Here is an 18370-nt window from a genome sequence, read left to right as displayed (position 1 = left end):
CATTACCACACAAAGAACACATGTGAGCCCAACCATGTCATTAGAACCAATCAGACCTTCAGCAACAGTCAGCATCATGTTTTATTTGCCAAAAGACTGTTTCTGATAAACTAGCCTTGAGAAAGATGTGATCTATGCTTTCAGCCTTTAACCCAGTGGTGCTCTTCAGCTGCTATTTAAGACCCTTCTGCCCCCTGGTGGAAGTAAGCAGATATTGACTCTGTTTCCTTTTGAACCTCTGTATCAAGACTTTCAAACAAGTCTTTTTTTCTATGCAATAAAAATAATAAAGAAAAAAAAAACATTTTATAGGTAAAATGACTAGTTTAAAATGTGCCAGATGCCAAGTATTTTTTTTTTTTATTATTATTATTTTTATTTAGCGGCCTATATCATGTATCATGATATCAATGTGTATCATATGAATTGCAAATAATTTATAGAATTCTCAGCAAGTTTTGAAATGTATCATTTCAAACATAAATTTTTAACCATATTCCAAAGATTTTTAAAATCTTTTTTAATATTGAAAAACATACATACAATTTTTAACAAAAGTTTTTTTTATTTTATATACTTTTTATTTTTTTAATTGTAATAAGCTTATTTTTAAACATTTTTGGATGTAAAAATATATTTTTACAAATAGCACAAGTTTATAACATTTCCCTGGAATAATACGGTTTCATATGTGAAAGCAAATTAAATTGTTATTGTAAGAGACTCGCTGACCATGAGACATTCATGAGATCCTCTTTTATTTGCTTTCTTCATATTGGTTATTTTTAGCTAAACTGATTTTTCAAATGTTAGTAATACTTGAAAAATAAATTTCTTCTCTGCCTCTTATTCATATGCCAAACTACTTCTCAGCCTTTTATTTCTTATCCTTTCCAATCAGCAAGCTTTAGGGTGCTTTCACACTTGGTTCGATTGCCTGGACCGAACCCGAGTTCGATTGCTCTCCCCTCCCCCTGCCCCCACTGTACTGTGTTCTCTTTATATTATTTGGGTCCGAACCGCGGTTCGTTTGTGTCATCAAACCAGCAGCTGTTTACTCTGTTGCTTAGTAACGACGGTGCAGGTGACAAAATGCAACGTTGCTCTCCTTACTTTTATATTTTTGAACCGTTGGTTTTGTTCATTACAGCACTTGCGTCTATCTGCCGCGAATGTAGAACACTGAAGGCGAGTGGAAATGAGACACTACAGATCTCTGCTTGCAGCATGTCAGTCACGCTCGTCGGGAAAGTGAGTGAAGCACACACTTTAAACACGCATTTTTCTCAAATAATATGGTATAAATAGTGGTTCACTCCCGCAATTTGGTACGTTTGCATTCATATCAGAAGCGAACCGTACTGGAGTTCACTTGAACCGCACCCCAGACCACCCTTTTTAAGCCGACTCGAACCGCACCCGAGTGCTAATGTGAAAGCACCCTTAGTCACAGTAAATCTATAAATTATAACTGTTCTCTCTCTCCCTCTGCATAGACTGAGGGGTAGATGCATCACCAGGAGCGAGCACAGTATGAAGAAAGCAGGCAGGCCAGTGGGGAATAAGGCAGCAAGTGGAGGAGGTAAAGGTGACACAGTGACAGCCGGAACCTCTGCTGGCAAAAGCGCTGTTAAGAGCCCTACCACAGCTCCGCTCTCCAAGGTAACAAACTAATACTAATATTTGGGTCACTCTTTTATTGTTACTTTTTTGGTGATTCATTAATGTTTGATCAACAGGTCAAAAGTGATGACGATCTTCTAGCTGCTATGGCTGGGAGCAGTGCAGGGACAAACAGCAGTGTTGCCAAGGGCAAGAAATCAAACTCAACTCACTCAACATCCTGTGGAACAAACACTAATAACCCTGACACCAAGACCAAGACCAACTCAGGTATTGGTGTTCTTCGGCCATTTTTGACTGCATTTTTTTTTTATTTTGTACTTCATTGGACTGGTAAAAATCTTGGTAAAGGTTTTGGCACTTGCTATGTGAACACACACACACACACATACTCAAAAACTCATGGACATGATTCAAAAAGGTTAGATAGTCCTGAGAAAAATAGTCACACTTGTGCTTCTCATGGTCAAAAATGACCGCATTGGAAATCAATGGGAAACGAATTTCATCTAGTGGTAACGTTTGGTACTGCATCCAAACAAAATCTTACTGAAAGCCCATTTTTGGAGATATCAACCTTACATTTGGAACACAAATTGTTTGGATTTGTGGCTTTGATTTTCTATATACATAAACTGTAAAAGCTTAGTAAAGACAATATGAAACTTGTAGGTAAATTAACAGTTAAAACCCCTTTGTGTTAATATGATTCTTAATTTTGAATGGTTGAAGTTTCAGCATTGTGAGGTGTAATGTTTTGTTCATTTGTTCACATATTTGTCATTGTCTTCACAAGGCCCATCTGGCAAACGAACATCATCCACAGCCTCCAAGGAGTCAAACACCTCACGAGACCGTTTAAGAAACTCAAGAAACTCCAACAGTAAGAAGCAGTCATTCACTGGAGTTTCTGATCGAGCCCAGCCTAGACATTCCCGTGGACTGGTCCAAACCTCAGACTCGGAGAGCCGCATGAGCAAATCAAAATCTGACGGTCAGCTAAACGATAAAGTGGCCCTGGAGGCCAAAGTGAAAAATCTGTTAGGTCTGGCCAAGAGCAAAGACGTGGAAATCCTACAGCTACGGGGTGAGCTGAGGGACATGAGGGTTCAGCTGGGACTTCCTGAGGTTAGATCAACTTCTTATAATATTGCTGCATGATCATTTTGATTTTTGGTCCTAACTACATACTAAACAAAACAAGACTGTTTATAGCATAGTTTATTGTTTTATTTTAATTAAAATACAATTTTATTGCAACAAAACTCTTTTGTGAATGTGTCCATAGTGGAATAATGTTTAACTCTCATTTAAAGATCCAGTGAGTCAGATGCATGTAGCCAGCAAAGGCAACACAGTAAACTACTTCATGTATTGTCTATGAATTATTTTGTGGTACCCAATCTTTTTATCTTATCACATTAAATTCAGACTGCAGTATCACAACCCAGGTAAAATATAATTTATTTTCATAATGTTCTGTGGCACTGTAGATTCAGCAGTGGCATAGCAATCCAATGAAAACTGATCCAGCCTATATGCAGTACTACTGTATTTGAAAAATAAAATGGTTTTTCATTTTCAAAATCTACTAAAACAAATGGCACAATCAGAAAAAAATTCTGTTTTTGGCAAGCCGAAGCATGTTGCGTTTCACTTTCCACCTGCCTCAGAGAAAAAATTAAAAATGTAATTGTGAGCTAAAGTTTAAAAGTATGAGATGTAAAGCCATGCTATGAGATATATACTGTTGTGATTATGAGACAGTATTGAGTATTAAGTCACATTGACATTAGTTTGCAATTGTGAGATATAGTCATGTTGTGAGATATAAAGTCATAGTTACTTTTTTATTCACTTTTTTGTTACTCCAAGGTGGAAAAAGGCTTCTATAGTGACTCAATTAAAAGATATCTCTATGATTTTAACAAATATGGTAAACATTTGGTCAGCTATATAATCATATTAGAATGTAGATAGTATTTATGTGGTGATACAAGTACCTGTGAGTAGTGTTGGTGCATCTGTAATGTGACACAACTGATTGTGAAGACTTTAGAACAGACAGAAAAAGCCCTCACCATGATGTTAATATACTCCTAGGAAGATGAGGAGGATGAGAGGCCACCCGAGAGGGAGGCGGCTGCAGTGATCACAGCTGCAGATGTGGAATCAACGCTGCTGCTCCTGCAGGAGCAGAACCAGGCCATTCGTGGAGAGCTCAACCTGCTTAAGAATGAAAATCGTATGCTGAAGGACCGCCTCAATGCTCTGGGCTTTTCCCTGGAGCAGAGACTGGATGGGGCTGAGAAGACCTTTGGTTTTCCCTCCACCAGTCCTGAACTTTCCTCCTCTGGAGGTGGTGGAGGTCATGGAGACTGTATTACTGTGGCCTCCTCTGTGGAGGGATCAGCACCAGGCTCCATGGAGGACCTCCTTACTGGAGGCCAGCGAAGTGGCTCAACGGACAACCTAGACAGTGAGTCCAGTGAGGTCTACCAAGCGGTGACCTCCAGTGACGATGCCTTGGATGCTCCCTCAGGCTGCGGTTCCTCGTCGTCCTCTGAGTCTGAAGGTGGCGCCCCGGAATGTCACAATTCCTCTCGTAAGGGGAGCAGTGGCAACACCAGTGAGGTGTCTGTGGCATGCCTGACAGAGCGCATTCACCAGATGGAGGAGAACCAACACAGCACGGCCGAGGAGCTCCAAGCCACTCTACAGGAACTGGCCGACCTGCAACAAATCACGCAGGAGTTAAATGGCGAAAATGAACGCCTGGGAGAAGAAAAGGTTCTACTTATGGATTCACTCTGCCAACAGAGTGACAAACTGGAGCACTGTGGCCGTCAGATCGAGTACTTCCGCTCTCTCCTGGACGAGCACGGTGTAGATTACTCGGTAGACGAAGACATCAAGAGTGGCCGATACCTGGAGCTGGAGCAGCGCTATGTGGAGCTTGCGGAAAATGCTCGCTTTGAGCGCGAGCAGCTCTTGGGCGTGCAGCAACATCTGAGCAATACTCTAAAAATGGCCGAGCAGGATAACGCTGATGCTCAGAGTGTGATTGCAGCGCTGAAAGAGCGCAACCATCACATGGAGCGTCTTCTAGATGTGGAAAGGCAGGAGCGATCCGGCATGGCGGCGGTGCTGGAGGAGTGTAAAGCTGCAGTCAACAATGACCAGGCTGAGCTGAGCCGCTGTCGGGCGTTACTGGAGCAGGAGAGGCAAAAGGTCGCTGAGCTCTACTCCATCCACAATGGTGGAGATAAGAGTGACATCCACCAGCTCCTGGAGGGGGTTAGGCTGGACAAGGAGGAAGCTGAAGCCAAAGCCTCCAAACTACAGGACGATTTGGGCCACGCTCGCAATGAGGTGGCATGTCTGCAGGACACCCTCAACAAGGTGAGCACGAGCACTGGTTCAGTTGATTTAAGAACTGTTAGGAGCCTGTTTGAGTACTTACTCCATCTCTTCTCTTGTGGTGGTCCAGCTGGACGCTGAGTACAGGGACTTCCAGAGCGAGGTGCAGAAAGAGTTGGCCGAGCAAAAGAGGGTTTTAGAGAAGCAACGTGAGGACATGCAGGAAAAAGAGACAGAAATTGGAGACATGAAAGAGACAATCTTTGAGCTGGAGGATGAAGTGGAGCAGCACAGAGCCGTCAAACTTCATGACAACCTCATCATCAGTGACCTGGAGAGTGAGTTTGACAGATTTTGACTTACACATGCTGATTTTGATCTTCTCCTGACCTAAACAAGTTTATTGCTTGCTGAACTGTTCAGCATAGTTTTGCAGTTTAAGGAATGATCTGTTTTGCCGCTTATTCTGACCAAGAACCACCCACTTACACAAGAAGAGACAGTCTAAATCAATGTTTTAGGTCTGATTTAGACCTAAAACACCTGGCATTTCCACCTGGCATTAAGATGTGTTTTGGTCGATCGGATCACAAATGGACGAGGGAGACCATTTCCACCTGGTATTTTAATCCATCTCTTTTGTCCACTTTCAACTCTCTCCTGATTTCTTTGATCTAATGGACAAAATAAGCTTGCGCAATTTATATTTGAGCACGCCCAGAGACGACAGAAAACGTATTCGAAGAGTTTACGAATTTCTGCTCTGACAGCCGCAAGACCGGCCAAACGCGGTGAGTGCGTGTTAGAAATCACGAATGGTGAGAGAACATTGTGCTTGGTACATTTATTTTGTCTTCAAACCAAACTTTGGTCTTCAGTTGACAAAGTTTAAATCACATATGGTTAGCGCACTTCCCGTAATGTTTACATGTTAGGTCAGTAGGTGGAGAGTAGGTGGTCTTTAGTGGCTGTTCGAATACATTTGACCACGTAAGTGTTTCCACTACGAAAGCAATCCAGTCAAATGCGATTTCGACTACCTCTGGAAGTGGTCAAAAGTGGACAAGTTCAAAACGTTTAACACCCTGTTTACACCTGTATGTAACGTCGTCCACTTGTGATCTGATTGACCAAATGCATCTTAATACCAGGTGGCCTCAGACAGTCTCTTAGGAAGTGGGGTGCCTCCAGGAACAGGGTTGGGAAACTCATTACATGTAAAGCAACCAACCAGTTTATTTTTTACCTGCCATTTATGAACAGTTAAATCTAAAATGGATGATACCAGACTTGTAGCACAGGGAAAAAAATAAAATATGGTGTTACAGTGTCCATGAGCAGTTGTAAAGAAAACGGCAGAAATTGATGGAAATATTGATGGTATAGCTGTAGTGATCAGAATTTGTATCTGCTCAAAATTAAGAAGTACTTGATTATTTCACAGAGAGAAAACAAGTTTTGCTTGTGAATATCTAGTTTCCTGCTGAAACACAGATACCTATTAAACATGATTTTGTTTTCCTGCGGACTGATTAAAAATCTGCGCATCCTGACTCCAAGAAGCTTCTTTACAGTCAGGTAGTGTTTTCGCACATACTTTTCAGTTCTGTGTGCAAGATGGATCTGATAATATGAATATGATTGTGGGAAGTTTGGGTGCATGCCATGTTCAACTCTAGGAGAGGCTGTAATTGTTGTATCTTCCTCATATCACCACATGGTGGTGCCAGTCGTTTAAAAACATGGTTCACTTATTTTGTTAGTAGAATGAAACAACAGTAAATTAATTATGTTTTTCTAACATCACTTGATTGCTACAGTTCACAAATATCAGTGGAAATTGTAAGGAGAGATTATATTTTTTATTCATTTGTCACCTTTTATCCATTGTGGTGACATTTAAAATGCATAATACTTTTATTACATAATTTCTGCACTGTAGCAACAGTGATTTTCTTTTTTCCCCCCATATGAACCCTGTATGCCCTCAGTTCACATGCTCATTCGCTCTCCTTCCGGTTTCCTGGCAGATTCGATGAAAAAGCTTCAGGATCAGAAGCATGACATGGAGAGAGAGATAAAGATACTGCACCGCAGACTCAGGGTGAGTGAGGGCAAGGATGGCAGTTCATGCGGTCATCTGAGGACCCGGCTTTCACAGACAGGCATTATTTGAAAGTGTGTCCTCAGCTTCTGAGTTTTATGTTAGGAAAAAACCACAGCAAAATCTTAATTTCTTACTAGAGAAAATTCATCTAACATACATTCTTGGAGGAAACTCATGAGCCCACTTTTTTTTGTTTGTTAATTAATGTTTGACTTAACCCACTGATGTCCAGGTCTTTCATATGAATGTACTGTGCAGTTCTTTTGCATTTTACGAATTCAAGATCAGCTTTACGAAACAATGAGATGGGTCTCCCTCAAGGGTCAATTTTGGGTCCACTGTTGTTTTCCTTATATGTCAATGATTTACCAAATTGTTGTAAGGAATCTAAATGTCAGCTATATGCAGATGACACAGTCATTTATGTATCAGCACAGAATCCACGCTTAGCGGCCGATATATTAACAAATGAAATGACTGTCGTGTCACAGTGGCTGCAAAACAACTGTTTGACCTTGAATTGTTCAAAAACTGTCTCAATGTGTTTTTCAATTAGGAGGAAGGAAATGAATGATTTTATAATTAAGATCAATCAAAAGACAATAGAGGTAGTTAACAATTTTAAATATTTAGGTGTTACTTTAGATTCTCATTTGAAATTTGATATGCATGTGAAGAGACTGTGTAGAACAATCAGAACAAACCTGAATTGTTTTTATATGATTAGACCACATATATCTTTAAAAGTAGCTACATTGTACATGCATGCAATGGTCTTCTCACATTTATCTTATTGTGCGATTGTTTGGAGTCAGGTTCCTCAACTGACTATCAAACCTGTTAGATCTCTATATAAACAAACACTAAACATTTTGGACAAGAAATCAAATAGATGGCATCATTGTAATGTTTTACAAAAATATAGTTTGCTTAGTTTTGAAAATTTTATAAATTTGTCTCTTATTAAAATGGTGTTTAAATGTGAACATAATCTTGCTCCAGAAATTATATGCCAATTAATATCAAAACAGAGTAGTAAGGGGATCACTACAAGAGGTGCAACTAATCAAAATTGCACAATACCAAAAAGGAAAACAAAATTTGCACAATTCACATTTTCAGTTCAAGGTGTACTGCTCTGGAATAGCCTGCCAGTTGAACTGAAAATGCAAACAGAATTAAACATTTTTCAAAGAAATTTAAAAAAGTGGTTCAAACAACAGCAGGTTTGTGAACACTGATGGTCATGCACAGTCTCAGCTTTTTTATTATTGTTATATTTTTTATCTTTTGTTTAGTTTTTTTGTGTGATTTTTGTTTAACTGTTGTTAAAAAAAAAAGCCTAACCAGGGACTGGGGCTGCAAATTAGCCTTTGGCTAGAAGCCTGTATGTGGAGCATCGGCTGCTTGAAATTGTAGCAATGTTATACTGCATTGTCCCTGTTAAATAAACTAATAAAATAAATTTTAAATTTTAAATTTTATTTTAAATATACTTTTTTTTTTTTTTGCATTACATTTAAATAAATTTACTTTCTTAAAAAATTGCCTGTGCATGTCTGAAATTATTTGTACTAATTTTGTGCCTCTGTGCTTGTGCATTTATATATGTTCAGGAAGAGTCAGCAGAGTGGCGTCAGTTCCAAGCGGATCTGCAGACTGCTGTGGTCATTGCTAATGACATCAAATCAGAAGCTCAGGAGGAGATTGGTGACTTGCGCCGCCGTCTGCAAGAAGCCCAAGAGAAGAACGAGAAGTTGGGCAAAGAGCTAGACGAAGTTAAAAACCGCAAGTAAGTGTTAAATGCTGGGGCATAGTTTTATTCTGGTCAGACTGTGCATTATTCAGTGACTTGGTGACAAAATTTGATACTTTTGTTTTTGGTCTTGAAGTTATTTGTTTTTAATATCTTGCTTCAAACTCTGTTACATAAAATCAATATAATTAAATAAATAAAAAAATAATTAAATAAATAAATAAACCTAAAATCTCTCACTTTACCAGTGTGTGTCTGCACTGCTATTTGAGCATTTCCTCCCTTGATAGGTGAATAACACTGTAGAAACACCTAACCCTGGTTGTAAGCCTTAACTTAAGATAAACTGTAAACTTGTCCCTCAGATCTGATTGATTGATTGGAATGTTTTTTTATTAATAATAAGAACAAAGACATAAGTAACAAACAATAGGACAAATACAATACAACAAAGAAAATTAAACAGTGCTTTAAGATTTTCAGGTACAGCAGGTCTGTTTTAACAGTAGCATTCAAGTAAGAAATAATACAGAAATTGAATTAAAAAATAAAAATGTAAAAATAAAGCGCTGCAAAGTCTTCATTGTATGTATTTAATAAAATTTGTTCTTATTAAAGGTACTAAATTCATTCAGTAAAGAAGAGCAGTGAGTGATTTTTTTAAATTTTTTTATTTATTTTGATTAACATTATAGATCTAAACAGCAGCAGTTATGTACAGTAGGCTGCTGTCACTATAAGACCTAATGCATTAATCTGATTTTCACAGTCATAACTCACTGTGTTTATGTGAATGATTGCCAGATGGGCATTTTGACATAATTGTGTGTATTTGACCGTTCAAGCGCAATAAGTCGCAAAAGAGCTCTGAATTTAGATTGCATGCTGTCTGAGAGGCGGCTTTCTGTGCACAGACTTTGAGTGTATGATTTTTTTTTTTTAGGTTTATTGCACTTAATAACTGTTTTTAACACCAAGCATGTCCCGTGCTTTGTTTTCCTCATTCATGGGTTAATTATATTAAGGCCTATATGTAGCAGATGAAGATCACATAATCATTTAAATTTAATAAAGAGTTTTCTGTCTGCAAACAGACAGAGTATCCATGTTGAAAATGTGACTCTGTGCTGTGTCAAAGGCAAGACGAGGAGCGTGGACGTGTGTATAACTACATGAACGCCGTTGAGAGGGACCTGGCTGCACTCAGGCAGGGCATGGGACTGAGTCGACGCCCCTCCACGACTTCCGAGCCATCTCCCACCGTCAAAACTCTCATCAAAAGCTTTGACAGTGCCTCACAGGGTATCACACCATTGTTGAGCATTGCTAAAAGTTTCATGTGAATGAGGCATCTTTAATTTTCACAGAAGGTTAATTTAGTCTGTTTTGGTGTGGCCACAGGTCCAGGAGCTAATGCTACTGCAGTTGCTGCCGCAGCCACCGCTGCCACAAGCACAACCACGACTGCCCCCTTACCCCGCACACCCCTCAGCCCCAGCCCTATGAAGACACCACCTGCTGCTGCTGTCTCACCGATACAGGTAGCTCAGAGTTACACAATGACACATAATATATTATGCAGTGCTGCAGAGAAAGTTATTTTCACTGTGATCATCAAACAGTAGCATTCTGACTCTTTTCCTGCTTGTTGAACCTCGGAAACCTCTGAGATAGCAGCACTTCCTCCTCCTCTGGGCCTCTTGACAGTTCTCGCAGCAATCTGCTCATTCATGAGAACTATGGAATTTCCACTGTGGGATAGTTTGGTTTCCTTTACGTTTTATTTCTAGTGCAGGCGTCACTTCTGATGCATTCTGGATGCCAAACATCCAACAAGTTTATCGGTTCCAGTAATGCAAGACTCTGTCCTCCTTTCCTCAGTGCTTGATAAAAATGGTGCACTTTATCATCTAGTTCTTCGAAAGAGCTTTTCTTATGCACTTAGTGCTAAGTTAAGCTAGTAAGCTATGCAGTTAACTTGTTAAAAAAGTGAAATGTTAATTTTTTTTTTTTTATGCTAAGTTAAGTTAACTGAAAAACACAGATTTGTTTTTGTTTATCTTGATCTGTTTTCTAGCTTGTCAAAATAGCTTTCTTAACAGTTTAGCTCGATGTTAAGTTGGTAGGTTAAGTTGTTAGCATGCTAACTTAAGGCTAACTGAAAACCAAAAAGAGAAATGTTTAATTTGTCATAATATATGGTTCTAGCTAATCAAAGGGGCTTTCAACAGTTAGCACAATGCCAAGCTAGTAAGCTAAGCTGTTAGTTTGCTAACCAATGGTTAACAGAAATCAATGGAAGGTGGATTAATTTGTCATGATATCTTGTACTAGTTAATCAGAAGAGCGCTTCTTAATTAGTTAGCGCTTTGGCTAGTTACCAAAGGTTAACTGAAAACACAAATAAAGGGAAATGTTTCATTTTTGGTGACATTTTTTAGCTTATCATTTAAAAGAGCATTTAAAACACTTAGTGCTATGCAAAGCTAGTAGGTTATTAGCTTGCTAATTGGAAAAACAAAGGAAGGGAAATGTTTAATTTGTCATGATAGAGCTAATTTGTCATGATCTTGTTAGAGCTAATAAGAAGAGCTTTTTTTAAGCAGTTAAAGGTACAATTTGTGATATTTTTTTCTGCTAGAGGTCGCTAGAAGCCTATTCAAAACAAAGGCGTAGTTTGATGACGCCAAGTTTTAGAGCGGAAATTTGGGACATGTGGTCTCCATCTCAACGGACGGTGCAAAAGAATAGGGATTGGAGTCTGGAAGAACTCATGTTCGTGGATACGGTTATTAACGTTACTGTAGTATGAAGCAGAGCTGAACGAGGAGCTGGAGCGATTGATCAACACACGCCTCACGAGCAGCGGGACTTTTATTATGACACAGTCGCCGGCGCCGCTTCCGCTTTTCCGGTCATGAGTTTACGGGAGCTGTCCTTGTCGACAGAACCAGCGGCAGATGGTAAACAGTAATTATGTTCCATAAATAAGTAACACAATCCACCATAAAACGTGCAAGAAGTAAATAAGGAACTGCTTGAAGCAAGCTAGTGGTTTGCTGGACGCTAGACACTACTTCCGCATTTGTCCACGGCACTGTTGTCATGTGGTTTCTACGTCAGTAAAGGCGGTAACAAAGGTAACTGACGTCATTGACAGGCGACTGCACTGCCCCGTGTCACTGTTTAGAATGGGAATTTCTCATGATTTACAAGTAGTTGAAAACATTAGAGATATTGTTTGTAATCAGCTGGACAAAATATATAACACTAGCCTAGTGGTTTTTGGATATTTTACTGCAAAAAATTTACATATTGTACCTTTAAGCTAGTAGCTTAGTTGTTAGTCTGTTAACTGAAGGTTAAATAAAAACACAAAGCAGTAAAAAGAAAGGTAGATTTTGACCATTCATTTGACCATTTTAGCTTTAGTTATATAATGTGAGTAATACGTATTTTAAAAGTAGGATTTTGTGGGGGGATATGATCTTTGCTTGACAAAGATACTATCAAAAAAACCAAAGCTTGCATCGCAAACCATGCACAGTGTATGAAACGATCCCAACCTCATTTCTCACCTCAGTGTAATGCTTGGTGGACGCAAACGGTTTTTGATATTGACCGCGTATATCAAAGTGACACCCTTAAAAATGTTCAGCACTGAAGTTATATAAGGATGATTGTCAGGGCATTACTGAGGTAGTGGGAGGTGAGGTAAGGACAGCAGACAAAGAGGAAATAGATCTAAAATCATATCCTCCTGAGATGTTAGTTGCAGTCTGCAGCCACTTTTGATTGATGTAGAAATCGAGTAGCGTTCTAGGGGAAAAGAGCTAAGCGGGTTTAACTGAAGCTGGCCCCAATCCAGCTGTGAATGTGTAACCTGTCTAGCAGAAGTCATGAAGGGAAGGAGACCTTTTATGAGGATCAGATGCTAAGGTTTATAACCGCTACAGTACCATCATTTTTTCAAGTGCAGAAAAGTGCGTGCGAAGCTCTCAAATGAAATGTAGATATGAATCTATCTCAGTAGTGCTGTGGATTATTTGAGATATTTATCTTTTCATGACTTCCTTTCATAATTCCTTATCTCACCTGCAGTGACTCTGCTGTAGTTATTCAGCCACGCTATCTTTGTTTCAGATCAGACCAGTTGATGAAAAATAATGTATGTACGCTGAATATATTGATAAGATGATTTAAATACCGTTTATGTTAATCACCTACAGAGACACTCCATCTCTGGCTCTATGTCTGCTGCAAAGCCCCTCTCCTCGCTTACAGACAAAAGACCCAGCTACACGGACATCAGCATGCCAGGTGACAAACACTTTTAAAGTTTCTCTTTCAGTCCTTTCAAATGGAAATTGAAACTGAAATGAACTACAAATAATGACCAATAAGGACTGGAGTTTCTTTCAGTACACTGATTGATTTATTACCTTTATGATTTATTGATTTAAGTCATGTCAGCTTTTCATTTCAGTAGCCAATGTCTGTCAGCTCTAACATGTTCAAACATCTAATTTTTTCATCGAATTCAGATGATGAAAGGGTAATAAGGGTATACATTCTGTTGTTAATGTGCTGTATACATTATAAACGTGCAAATCACAGTCACAGTATCAAAGTCAAAGTATACTATATTGACCCCATGTTGCTACAGTACATAAACAAAAAAATACAAAGAAATTACACATATTCAAACATAAAAACACATAATATAAAAATATAAATGCATATACAAACTTTTCACCAAATAGGTGCTTTAGAGCAAAAAATTTATACATGACCTTTTATTTAGATGAATGGGTTATATGGTCAATATAATATAATAATTACACAACTAATAATTAATTATATATAACTACAACTAATAAATAATTATAATAAATATCTGTCAAGCTTTTACTAAAACTTAATCAGTCAAGGAATTATTTTGTACATTAAAATTGTGATTTCCAGTATAGGAAGAGTGATGGAAATTGATCAAACCTGGAAAAAGAAAATGAAAATTAGTGAATTTAATTTTTTTATGCTAAAAACACAGCTCCAAAATATTATATAAATTATATAATATTATATAAAATCTAAATTATTCTTTGTGAGTGCAGTCTATAAAATGTTTTTTTTTTTTAACACTTTACTAATAATAATAAAAAAAAAAAAAAAAAGAAAATGTGTTTGCCAGAAAGAGTGGGAAGCTTGTTGTGCCGCTCCACCCTGACCTGGTGAATGAAAAAAATACTGCTATTTCATGACTTATGACCCATTGCAAAAACAAAAATTGCATGCATAATGTAAATCACATCACCCAGATTTTCCTGAAGTCATAATCTGGTAAATTTCCTAGGATTTAGATCTGTGAGGTAGTTTCCAGTCTCCTTCCCAACACCAGAAGTTTATGACCTAGCAAAAGCAGCTCTGAACTCATGGTGACCTCATATGTGATAACTCGTGCGAAAATACACCAAGTATAAACACATACTCAGGTTTCAATGCCCCCTCCCCACTCATTTTCACCATTATTATTCTGGGAAGAGCAGCAGTGTGTGTTTGTGAACGTGCGAGAGAGGGCATTGAGCCGTTTTGTTTTTGAGATGTTCGGCTGCTTACAGGGAACTCTTAACATCCTCTGTCTGGGGAAATGACAGTGTTATGATTGGTGGGATGAGTTTCATGTGGGGCCAATTGGTTGCCCCTCTGATCTTTTACAGCTATTGAGATTTGTTGGCTGTCAACTTTAGTTTTTTTCTCTCTAATGTTCCTTTCAATTTTATAGATTGATTTCTTTGATTATACTTGTAATAGCATTTGATTGTCATTGATTCAATGTGCAATAACATTTTATTGTTAATATGTCAAGTTAGTATTATTGTGTGTTTGTAAACTGCACCATTCATTCTTTTCTTTCATTTAGTTTTTTTTCCCCCTAGAATTTCCAGAGTTATACTTAGCTCCCAGATGAACAAATATTAAAATCATAATTATGACAATATCTCTGTCTTTCTGTCTGCAGCTGAGCATCTTCTCAGAGCAGCCAATGGCAGTCGTCCTACTTCAGCTCTTCAGAGGGTCTCAAATATGGACACATCAAAGAACATCACAGGTGAAGCTCAAAGCCATTTAAAATCAAACTAATACAAACACAGTGCTAATAATAAGCCCTCAAATAATGCACTCATGAAGTCAGTGCTGTAATGTCTTATTCATAAATTCAAAAGTGTTTGAGGTCAGTATGTTTTGTGAGACATTAATCAGCAAGGATGCATTAATTGAACCATAAGTTAAAAAAGATTTCTATTTCAAATAAATGTTGTTCTTCTGAACTTTCTATTCATTAAACAATCCTGAAAACATAATCTGATAATAAAAAGTGTTTCTTGAGCACAAAATCAGCATATTAGAATGATTTCTGAAGGATCATGTGACTCTGAACACTGGAGAAATGGCTGCTGAAAATTCAGCTCTACCATCACAGGAATAAATTATATTTTAAAATATATTAAAATAGAAAACATTTACTTTAAATTGTAATAATATTTCACAATATTACTGTTGTTACTGTATTTTTAATCTTCCTTCATTTTGAAACTTCCTTCAAAAACATTTTTAAAAAATCTTACCAACCCTAAACTTTTGAAAGGTAGTGTACATTCACTAGGGGTGAAAATATTTCCTCTCACAACAGTGACACTATTCATAATTATTTTCATATTCTGAAGACACTGATGTAACTGGAGGGACAATTAAATGAATGCATCCATGCAGGAAGTAGATTTGATTTTTAGTAAAAGATTAAAAGAGCAGATGAACACATAGTACTCACATTGTTACAATGGATTGCAATGAATTTTATACCACTAGTATAAACCAAAAGAATAGGGACTACTGTTACCCAAATGATGATCAAACTTTTTCTTTCTCCACTGTTTAGTGTCTCGGAGAAGCAGCGAAGAGGCGAAAAGAGATATTAGTACTCCTGATGGAGGCCCAGCTTCCTCTCTGATGGCCATGGGCTCTGCTGCACCTCCTCTATCCCTGTCTTCGTCCTCCTCCCCCACGGCCTCCGTCAACCCCACAGCACGCAGCCGCCTTCGGTACGCACCTGCCTAGATCTGACTAACCTGCACACATGCTGTATTTGTTTCGTTTCTCATATAAATGTAATGTCCATCAATGGACATGCACCTTGACCAGTTCAAAATATTCTGTGCTATGAATCTAAACTGCTAGAATGCTTCTTCTGAGCTGAATAATAACAAGGTTGCTAAAACAGTCATTATTGGTTTGTTTATCCATCTAGAGAGGAGCGAAAAGACCCACTGTCAGCTTTGGCTCGTGAATATGGTGGTTCTAAAAGAAATGCACTGCTGAGATGGTGTCAGAAGAAAACCGAGGGCTATCAGGTTGGTTCCCTAACATGTACAGCACAACAAATATATATATATATATATATATATATATATATATATATATATATATATATATATATATATATATATATATAACAATAAAACAATATATAGAAAAGGAATAAATAGGCTTATACGTGAAATATATATTTTACTTGCATAATTAACAGCTTAACAAAATGAAAGGAAAAAAAACACGACAAATAGTAGAGTTTAGGTTAATTTTTGTGACATTCACAGTAGGGCTGCACGATTATGACAAAAATCATAATTGTCGATTATTCCCTTGAAATTCCCTTGATGTTTTGAATAGCTTTATATCATTGTTTGAACGAGTAATCATGTTTTGCTTGGTCTGTTCAAAGTCACGCTGGATTTTCTCCTCAGCGTAAGGTTGAGAGGTCCATCTATCACTCCATGTTTTCCATGTTTGTAGAGTTAGTTTGTGAAGTAAATATATAGGCTGGTGTTGTCACAATACTGGAACTTCGATATGTATATGTATATACTGTCATATAGATATTTTTTATATTATTTTTTATTTATTATTAGTCAAAAATTTATTCTGAAGAGATCACTTTATATGATAAAGCTTTTAAGCTTTTCTCATAAATAAACGTTGATCAGTTACCATTACAATTATCTCACAAATATTTGCTAACTCAATGTATTTGTTTTTACAATGGGGTAATTTTGTTGCAATATATTACACACAGCACAAGGAAGCTTGATTTCAAATGGTAAATTGAATTTAAAAAAGACAAGTAAACAGTAATAAAATAAGAACAAATGAACAAATTACTAACTATAGCACAAATACAATAGAATAAAGATAGAAATTAAATAGACTTCTTTCTATTTTCAGGTAGGTAATCGGGTAAGAAACTGAATAAAAAACAAAGTAGGCTAATCAAATGTAAAATAACATTGGATAATCTTCATTATAAAAATTAAATACAGATTAATCAATTAAAGTTACAGAAATTAATCAGTCATAAATAAATGTTTTAGCTTGATGTTTATATAGCTACTTAAAATTTTCATTCTTGTTCTGTTCTGAATACCGTTAAATTGAAAGTATTTGTTGTGGAGTGCGGGGAACTAAAATAGGCTATAGCTATGTTTATAATGTTTGTAAATGTTTTATTTTATTTACGTATAATTTTGCATTATATCTGAATGTAATAATAAAATGAGACTCATACGTGACTTGTCTTTTTTTTTCTCTCTCTCAAAAATGCAGTTTTATATATGTAGCTTATTTTTTAACTATGCAGCAAACGTTTAACAATATTTCTAAGAAATACATTTTAAAATATTTAACTGACAGTATTAATTGGTCAAAATTCTTACTGCTGGTTAACCAGTTAATCATGATCATCTTTAGTTGCCAAATCTCAGATAATAGCCCTAATGCTGGTCTGTCTCTCATCTGTTATATACTTTTTTTTTTCTTTTTCTTTTTTCCCTCTTGTCAGATTTCTGTGAAATGCTGTTTCCTACTTAAACTAGGTCTTTCTCTTCCACAAAAGCTTGTGTGGTTGTCATAGTCACTGTTTATCAAGATCCTCACCAGGAAGTCCGCTGGATTTCTCTGGCATTTTAAATGGCACTTGATGCAAAACAAGGTCATCAGCAGCACTTCTGAAAACAAACTCGTTGAATGTGCATCATCTGGACATTTTTATTTTTAAACGAGTACATTTTCGTTCTGCAACATCTTAAATAAATATTTTTTTGGTTTCTGAACAAATGTTTTTTTTTTTCTTCTTCTTCACTTTTAAATTTCATTGTCTTTAGTAGTTTCCTACTACACATTACTAAGTTTGAGAAGTCAGTACATCATAAACAAATGAAGCTTGCGGTTACCTCACTTGTTTTCACATATTTTAGAGAAGTAGAGAAAACATGAGTTTTTTAGATGTTTTTCTGGTTGTGTTAGTCAATGTTAACCACCAAGACTTTACCCACATGAGAAACTACAAGTTGTGATCACAACTGATGAAACCTGATGACTATCAAAGTGGAACGGAAGAGGAATGGCATTATGCTTTTGTATTAGATATAAGCATAAAATAATGTAGCTGTTTTATTCCTTTCAGAACTCCC

General features: G+C 37.2%; 1 protein-coding gene across 2 annotated transcripts in view; it reads left to right on the top strand.

Annotated features, from left to right (window-relative positions):
- The window catches only part of specc1la (sperm antigen with calponin homology and coiled-coil domains 1-like a), a 46956-nt gene that overhangs the window by 18766 nt on the left and 9820 nt on the right, over positions 1-18370 (top strand). Inside the window, exons 2-15 of one of the 2 annotated variants that reach the window (XM_067394874.1) lie at positions 1151-1251; positions 1497-1662; positions 1740-1893; positions 2420-2751; positions 3727-5025; positions 5114-5321; positions 7014-7087; positions 8707-8882; positions 9985-10148; positions 10248-10387; positions 13076-13166; positions 14866-14955; positions 15784-15946; positions 16153-16255. In XM_067394874.1, coding sequence (XP_067250975.1) covers positions 1199-1251; positions 1497-1662; positions 1740-1893; positions 2420-2751; positions 3727-5025; positions 5114-5321; positions 7014-7087; positions 8707-8882; positions 9985-10148; positions 10248-10387; positions 13076-13166; positions 14866-14955; positions 15784-15946; positions 16153-16255 — 3213 coding nt within the window. In that variant the 5' untranslated portion in view covers positions 1151-1198. Of the gene's footprint in view, positions 1-1150; positions 1252-1496; positions 1663-1739; positions 1894-2419; positions 2752-3726; positions 5026-5113; positions 5322-6974; positions 7088-8706; positions 8883-9984; positions 10149-10247; positions 10388-13075; positions 13167-14865; positions 14956-15783; positions 15947-16152; positions 16256-18370 lie in introns of both variants that reach the window. The other variant, XM_067394875.1, reaches the window with a different exon arrangement.

The sequence above is a fragment of the Chanodichthys erythropterus genome, chromosome 9 (genome assembly GCF_024489055.1).
Source record: "Chanodichthys erythropterus isolate Z2021 chromosome 9, ASM2448905v1, whole genome shotgun sequence".
NCBI lineage: Eukaryota > Metazoa > Chordata > Actinopteri > Cypriniformes > Xenocyprididae > Chanodichthys > Chanodichthys erythropterus.
Note: the sequence above shows the minus strand (reverse complement) of the source record. Positions and strands in the feature narration are given on the sequence as shown.